This window comes from Sinocyclocheilus rhinocerous, unplaced genomic scaffold, assembly GCF_001515625.1.
Source record: "Sinocyclocheilus rhinocerous isolate Xijiao unplaced genomic scaffold, SAMN03320098_v1.1 scaffold472, whole genome shotgun sequence".
NCBI classification, from domain to species: domain Eukaryota; kingdom Metazoa; phylum Chordata; class Actinopteri; order Cypriniformes; family Cyprinidae; genus Sinocyclocheilus; species Sinocyclocheilus rhinocerous.
Window position 1 is genome coordinate 389,523 of NW_015641089.1, and position 9,206 is coordinate 398,728.

The window sequence follows — 9,206 nt, forward strand, 5'->3', positions numbered from 1 at the left end:
AAAACATTAAAATGCAACAACGTCACTTACATCATTATCACCGCATCTCACGCGCCACTGATGACGCTCCCTGATGCACTTCTAACATTCAAATGCAAATGTTTATTTTAAATTCGACTAATATTCATTCTTTATTCACAATCTCCTCATCACAGGCAGCACAGCACTCATTTCAGCATGTGTTCGTGTTTGTGTGTACTGTCTGCGTCACTCATAGCACGTGCCTATATCGTGCGCTATGTTGAAAAATTTTTCTATCGTTATCGAAGGTGTACCGTCGATAAATATCGATACCGTTTTATCGCCCAGGCCTAGCATTTTACCATACAAGCAGGTTACCATACAAACTCCAAAATCGACCTGTCCAGTGGAAAGTCCAACGTACAGTGCCAAAGAAAATATGGATCAAACAGGTTGAAGAGGATTTGAGAAAACAACGTCTCAACCTCGATGAGGCCAGGTCCATGGCCATGAAACCCCATGGATGGAAACGTCTTGTACATGAAATCCGGCAACCATTAGCACCCACAGCAGCGTATGGTTTGAGGAAACGATCCAAACCAAGCGCCAGCTAGAGATCAAAGAAGAAGACAACAGGGGTGCTATTGATCTAGTGCGTCATTGTTGCCACTGTGGTCGCGCTTTGCTTTTGAAGGGTTGAAAAGATGGCACGAGATAAAGCGGTTTTTGATGTAACTTTTCAAACGTGAATATAAGATAAAATATATGCTGCATTCACGCCATGTCGTAATTACTGTAATTTCGAGATGACAACACGTGACGTTCTACTTGGAGCTGTTCACACCCTTGGACTCGGAAATATCGCACTATCAATAACTAAACACAGCGCCTAATGAATCTGAGGTGCTCAGGTGTTACAAGTTGTAGCTCTCAGAAAACTCCTAGTTCATAAGTTGTAATTCCGATTTCTATGAGGACGTGAATTTTTAAAAAAAAGTTGGTATCTCGTAATCACGGTAATTACGATATGGCGTGAACGCACCTTAAGTCATTTAATGAACTGGAACAGCCAACTGATAGCAGTTTTCTTCCTGCAGATTCCTATTGGCTGCTCTTGTCACATCCTAAACCCTTTACTGAATGTTTTTGAAATTTTTATGATTGTAAAAGACTGACTTGATATTGAATGAAAAAAAAATTGTATATGAACTGTTTTTGTCCTATATATAAAACAGTTATTAGAATGCATTTTCATTATTAAAATGAAAAACCTTCAATAGGTTGACTGACCCAGCACAATGTCAAAAAACAACCCAGCAAATGGGTTAATGTATAAACCCCAACAAGCTGGGTTAAAATAACCCAGCATGTGTTCTGTCCAATATTTACCCAGCGCTGGGTTGCCAAATAACCCAGAAATTGTTGCTTTTAACCCAGCATTTTTAAGAGTGTATACATTCTAAAAAATGCTGGGTTAAATACAACCCAACGCTGGGTAAAATATGGATAAACCCAGCGACTGGGTTGTTTTGACCCAGCGGTTGGGTTACTGCCCAGAACTGTTGGTTGAAAACAACCCAATCGCTGGGTTTGTCCATATTTTACCCAGCGCTGAGTTGTATTTAACCCAGCATTTTTAGAGTGTAAAGGGCTTTTGGATTTCTCTTTTTATCACTAAATAAATCAGAAAATACTGTCAACAGGCAGAAAAAAAATTCACCATGTTTTAGGAATAAAATGTTATATAAATCAGTGCAAATGATATATAAACAAACCCCTCAGAAAAAAACCTTCAAATTATGAGTGCTGCTGAAGTGGAGATAAAAACTTCACTTGAATATATGTATTAAAACTCAAATCTACAGACCCAAATAGATAAAGTGCAATAAAATAAACACTTAAAAGTTTATTTTGAATGTTTTTGTTCCACTAGTCTATGACCTCATTACATGCATTACTCTAAACTTTACTGGATTAAGATAAAGTTTAGCATTGTGAGACATTTTCTTAATTTAAGCTTTAAAAATGCTCTTTGTTCCCCCACATTTCTTTCCTCAGTTTTCTGATGCGCTTTCCACCAGAGCAGCCGCTTCCCGATCGACGTGTGAACGAAGCGGTTTCCAGCGGTCTCATTTTCCTCGTTAATCTCCTCTTTCTCACTCTCCTGCGGGAGAAAAATCAATAAACACAGAAACATATTCGGTGAGTAGTGTGAATGAAATTAAAACATGTATCGCGGAGCAGCTTACGAATGAAAACTCTGAAGATGATAAACACGCTTAATGGAGTCATGAGATGAAAACAACAACAATGAACTAATCATTTAATTGGATGAAGGCGTAACAGCGTTTATGATTCATCATCGATCTCTCTGCGAAGTCACGTCACCGGTTATTCTCATCACTTAGATTAACGCCAACAACAAAATCGTGAAATCATGCTGTGATCAAACCTAGAGGCATGTGAATCAATAAGCTCATACATGTGAGTTATTGACCGCTCTATAAAGCTGTGAAGCGCATGACAGCATGTGGACAGATGGGGAAAAGGTGACAGAGATCAAACCAACATTGAACATTGTTATGTGCCTATCATATACATCTTCATATCAGTGTTATTTTAGTATCATTCATATACTATTATATATCCATGATTTCTTTAATATTTTGAATTTTTTTTATTTTGTTTTCACTTTAATTTAAGTGTACGTTTTAGAAATTTTCTTGTGAGTTATTGTCCTTTTTATTCATTTTTAGTTTTTTAAAAGTCTACATAGTTTATAAATTTTTATTTTAAAAACGGTTTATTTAACAAACTGAAAAAACATTTTTCATATTTTATTTTATTTACATTTTATATAAAGTTAACATTTATTTTATTTAAAGTAACAAAAATCATTTTAGTTTTAGTTTAATAATAGTTGAAGTAAAGCATATTATACACACAGTTGACTAATATTAATTAAGGAATATTAACATTTATTTATTAAGAAATATTGCATTTTTCTTTATTTTAATCAAAATTGATCTTCATTTTTCTTTATTTTAATCAAAATTGATCTTGCTTTTTACTAAAAATGCTTTTTTTAGACTGAATGTTAATTGGTCAATAAATCATTATATATGTTTGTCCCTCTGTCCTCAATATTTTGTTTGCCTTTTGTAAAATCCCTAAATTAATTTCTTTGTATTAAAATGCATGAAAAATGCATTAAATTGAGACAAGCTTGACATCAATGATAAAAACACAGTGTTTTGTGTAAAATACAAAAAAAAAATACTTCCTTTCAAAGTAAATTTATTTTTAAACCATTTTTTCTCCACTGGATTTTCTTGTATCCATTCATCAAATTTAGTGAAGTTTATGCTTAAAAACAAGAAAAATCTTTTTGCCAATGGAATTAATTTAAAATATATTGTTTAATAGATATTTGGATATTTTTAACTGGAAAATCTCATTAAAATAATATTTTTTTGGCAGTGTGTACATTCAAATAATACATAAAATACAACATAAAATATTAGCACTTTTTCACTTCAAGTGGCATTAGGCTCACCATGATCATGGGATCTTGCAGCCACAGACGGATCAAGGTGGCCAGTGTGTAGTACAGGACCAAGAGCATGATGGGATTGACAAAATGGTGCCAGTTCAGGCCACTGTTGACAGCAAGCTTCCAGGTTGAGGAGCAGTCGGTTCGAACGATGGAGGAGATGCCAAACAAACTGTGGAGAAAGAAAGTAAACCAGGTCATTTTGCTTTAATTATATCATTTTTATTCTGCTCCCTACTGTTGCTGTGACTGGGACAGAAATGATCACATGACCATGGCCCATGTGACGGGAAGAACAGGAAGTGATGTAGAAAGCACTGGCTGTCAACACTGTCACTTAACAGTCATGCAGATCAAGGCGACTCTTTCATCAACTACAATTAGGCCACAGTCTTTTCCAACCAGATCACCATTAACACCACAACAGCAGCTATTTCTACTGTTCACGCCAAAACTGCTTTCACAAAGAAAAAACGAGAAAGACCAGCACAAAAGAGTGGGATTGTGGTACTGAATTTCTATTTACGAATCCAAGGGAAAGAAGTAAACAGGCTGATATACTGCAAAATAAATAAATCAGTATTTTTATCTAAGCGTTCTTAAATCAAGATTCATTTAGCATTAAATAAAAAAATGTTGATGCATTAAATAAAATTGAGAAAAAATCAAGATACATTTATTTGGGAGGCAAAATGACTTTGTTGTTGTATGTCTTGTTTTCTGGAAAAACAAGTGAGTTTTTGCTTAAAACAAGAAAAATGTCTGCCAATAGGATCAGAAAAATCAACATAATTTAAAGGAAAAACAAGATTATTTTTCTTTCCCCGTGCTTTTTCTTTCAGGAAACAAGTCTTAATATCTTGTTTAATTTCACTCTTGATTTAAGAATGTAGATATTTGTACTGGAAAACAAGACAACATACTGAGGAAGAGCATCACTTTTTGCAGTGTAAGTAAGTGTTAGTTTGAGTTTGATGAGTTTCTCTGACCATAATGCTCTTCTAACTTGAGTTTCAGTCGTCTTAATTAACCTTGAGATCACAACCGCAAACACAATGAAAGGCAAACCTTTCAACACTGAATTCATTTGAAATCACTCAAGAGTAACAAGTAAGGAACACTCCAGACTTACTTTCTTCTGTGAAAAGTCAGTAAATAATGATTGATTTGTGGGTGAATTACTCCGCTAACGTTCCTCATATTTATAAAACCATCTAGATTTTACATGATTAGTTTGTTTTCTATTGATCTGATTATTTCACATTAAAAAAAATGAAACAATTTTCACTCGGAAATTGCTAGGAAATTTCAGTTTACGACAGCAAGTGAACAATTAATTAAACATGACATTTTGAAATAGAAAGAATTAAATAGTTTTTTCTTGTAAAACAAACTCCAATAATCTCCAATGATTTTTCACAGTTGTAAATAAAACAGCATATTAAGCGCATTTACTGCCAAAAGAACAGGCTGCAATGAAGTTCAAACAAGGCTGCTCTACTAAACATAGACCTAATGGCCTCACAGCCGGAGCAAACGCAGTCGGTGGAATCGATACTCATGAAGAGCATCAAGGGCATGAGAGACGGAGCAGGAACAGGTGCCGAATCAGTCCATCAGCACCTGCAGATCATAACACAGCCCAAGCCTGAGCAGATCTGAGAATACGGAAAATATGGAAATATGAGGTGAAGGACAACTAGTGCTAAAATACACATCACAGGTCCGTTTGCTGCAGCATTTTAAGGCTGATCCCAATGCAAAAAACTGCTCTAAAAGGCAGCATAATTATATATCATGGCGAAATTAGGAAGCATACAGCATCTATCTGTAATGGTGAAGGCAATGCCAGAATGCATTGCGACAAGTTCAAAATTATATAATTTTTAGGCTTGTATTCTACTGACAGTCTTTTCCACTGTTGCAAATTTTCTTAAAATATTTTAAATCCTTACTTTTTTTTTTTTGCATTGTGACATTATTTTCATTATATATTTATTGTATTTAATGATATTTTATTCAAATTAGAAAGTACATTAACACTAGTGATCAACCGATATTGATATTTTATAACCGATACCGATACCAATTATTTGCATGTTTATGTGCCCGATAACCGATATGCAGAACCACAGTACAGTAAGTACACGTGCACGCTGTTGTTGTTGTCTTGATTCCCCTCAGATGCGCTGCAATGGTGATCCTGCGCACAATTCTCAAAACATTCACAAGATGGCGGCGTTTATCGGTGAATCCGATATTACAAAACCGATATTCGATTATTGTAAAATGCTTAAATATCGGGAAAAATATCGGTAAATCGATATATCGGTCGATCTCTAATTAGCACTGCATTTAAAGACTTTTTATTACAGTATAAATAATGAGTTTTTTTTTATGATGACTAGTTAGAGGTGTGCCAATTTACATAAAATTAATGTCATAATGCAAATAAATCTTAATCTTACAAAAATATATATTTTTTTAAATGTAAAATATACTTTGCTTTTGATTATTGAAATGAAATATGAGACAGATATTTCTTCACAGAAATATTATTTAAATGTGTATGAAATATAAAATAAGTTCTATATGATCTCATTTTTTGCTTTTACAATTTAAATATTTGGGTAAGTTTTTTTTTAATTCAACAGTATTGGATTAATCATATGACACAAAAATGTCTTGTTAATCACATCATAAAAATGCTGGATCTAATGTAAAACAATGAATGAGTCATTCCTTTGGCATACAGTATACTGTACATAAACAGCATTTGGCTGAAATGCATTAATGATGCTATATTTATTATGCTCTTTTTACTTGATTTGCATGTGACTCTACGGTTCGTCTGCAGCTCGTTTGTGGACATATATATATATATATGTGTGTGTGTGTGTGTGTGTAGGGATGCACAATATTGGATTTTTGCCGATATCCGATATTTTTCATCTTATTTTGGCCGATATCCGATACCGATATATTTCCTTTCTCTCTCCTGTGATTATAAAACAAGTTATTTTTCATTTTGCTTAGTTTTTAACAAAAACCTACTTGTTAGAATTAAATAAACAATAATGAAGTTATTTTATAATTTGAAAATAACTATAAATCAGTCATTGCTTTTTTTCAGACAGATGCAGTGATAACCTTAACATTTTATTTAAAGATTTAGATTCTAAAGCAAAAGTACGGAGCCCCGCACATGACATGCAAGAAAAAATAAATAAATCGTGCGCACGATTTACTAATTCGTTCCCTCGATGTACTAAAATGTGCCCACGATTACTAATTCGTTCCCTCGATTTATAAATTGTGTGCACGACTTAGCAAATCGAGGGAACGAAATAGTAAATCGTGCGCACAATTTATAAATCGAGGGAACGAAATGGAAAATCGTGCACACGATTTAGCCTACTATTTTTTTTGTCTGCATGCCATGTGCGGGGCTCCATACAAAAGAATTTTGAAAATCTTTTAGAGCTCCATGTATTTAAGTATTCATACTAATCCGTAAAAAAAAAAAAAAAATATATATATATATATCATATGTCACGTTTGTGATTTTTATTCATGTAAGCTCTAGCTTCTGACCTTTAAATCAAAACATACTAAATAAAACACCTTACCAGATGGCATTAGGACCCAGGGGAAGCTGTTGTTGCTGCTGCACGCACTAGTAACTGTTTACTCTATCGCATTCTGTACATATTCTGTATTTATACAGTCTATGGTATGTACATTCTCAAATTAAATGCAGTGATCCAAAACAGTGAATCTTGTTTTTGTTTTTGTTTTACAAAATCTGTTGCTCTTTGGATGTAGTAACATCTACACCATGTTTGCATTTTCTTCTGTCACTGGCCATAATTCTAACCTTGAAATCAGGATTAGATGTAAAATAATGTCATACAGTACATGTCAAAATGGGCTGAGAATTGAAGATAGCTGTAATGTGGCTCAGATTCAGACAGGAATCACGTTTGGGAGTTTTTCTGCTGATTAAGGAAGAATACAAAGCTAACAAATGCTTGTCGAAAGCAAAAATGCTACGAAATGCATCATATTTTGTGAGAAAGTGTGACGTGCTCCAGCAAAACAGACACTATTATCAGCCCCAGTTAATAAGAAACACAAACTGTATTTCATCCTGCAAATATGATGCAGGTCGCTGTTATAGATATTGCTCGTCTCTGACCTGGTGTAGCTGTCGTTGAGGCTGATGGCCTCCTGCAGGAACTGGAACTGGTTGGAATAAAGTATGGTGAGATGACCAGCACTGAAGATGGCCATGAGGACACACAGACAGCTGAAGAGGAGCTTGTCAAAGGTCTTGCAGAGCGACCACCACGTGCACAGCCCCAAAAACACAAAGAAGTAGACGGCTGAGCTCAGAGAGGGCAGCGTGACACCTGGAGACCAGAACATAGGCCGATTAGACTTGTATTCTACTGACAGACTTTTTAATTGATAATGCATTTTTTTATATTTAGAATTTTTACATTAATATATATTTGCATTGTGACACTATTTTCATAATATATTTTTATATTTCATTATAAATTAATTTATAAAGGACTTTCTTTGTACAGTCTTTAAAAAACAGACAGGATGATATTTATAGTTTTCACAGTATAAACAATAAATATTTAGGTACAGAGTGTGCTTAATAAAAAAAAAACAATGTCATAATGCAAAATATTCTTAATGTTACAACATTTTTTTTTTTTTTCATGTAATATATTTTTAATATTTGCTTTTGATTTTTGGGATTAAATATGGTCTTTAAAAAACAGACAGGATGATATTTATAGTTTTCCCAGTATAAATAAATATTTAGGTACAGATTGTGTGCTTAAAGCTACAGTCCGTAAGTTTTGCTTCTTTGTCGCCATCTCTGTTTGAAAACCTGGAATTGCAGCTGTGTGTAGAATTATCTAGCTTGCGTGGGTTGTGAGTCGGCGCGGCTCCAGCGCGGATGAATCTAATGTTCTGAAGAGTATGTGTGGCAGTCAGTCACCGCACCGGTGTGGATATTTACTGTACTTTACAATCACAGATTCTAGCCTACGTCTTGGAATATGACCCAAATAAGAATTGTCACCATATATTGCCATCTGAACAAGTAAGTAACAAGTCTGCCACGTTTGTTCTGACCAACTGAGGAAAAAAACCATAAATCTCGCTACCAATGGTGATTAAATCTAAAGATCGGTTACCTCATATCACATCAAACCGTTCAAATTATTATTATTGTTATACTTTATTATCAAATGATTAATGTTAACAACATCAGCATTGGTGACTATGAGTATAGTGTGTATTAGCGTGTAGATTTCAATTTCTGCACAGTCTAATCTAATTGTCATACTCTTCGAATTTCATATTAAGAAATTCTTTTAACACCCAAAAAGCAAATTATGTTCCCTTCGAACTGGTTTTCTTTAAAATACAGATCTTGTGTAATCCCAGGCTATCTGTAATCAGAAGCACATTTATAACTGGAATATAATTTAACTTCATTCACATGTTTTTCATAAACACATAATCCTTTCTGGATTACAATCCGCCATCAAAATGATACAATTAATTATTCCAGCTGCTGTGAGAAAAGGCTATAAACGATCCGCCACCTGCAGGATCCTCACATGCGATAGCCTAGTAGCCGGGACAACTTCTTTACGTTTACAGA

General features: G+C 34.2%; 1 protein-coding gene across 1 annotated transcript in view; it reads right to left on the reverse strand.

Moving 5' to 3' along the window:
- LOC107754605 (piezo-type mechanosensitive ion channel component 2-like) overlaps positions 1–9,206 on the reverse strand; it is a 94,129-nt gene that overhangs the window by 51,204 nt on the left and 33,719 nt on the right. Inside the window, 4 exon segments of the mRNA XM_016571117.1 lie at positions 447–571; positions 2,006–2,125; positions 3,518–3,686; positions 7,713–7,926. Of these exon segments, the coding sequence (XP_016426603.1) occupies positions 447–571; positions 2,006–2,125; positions 3,518–3,686; positions 7,713–7,926 (628 nt within the window).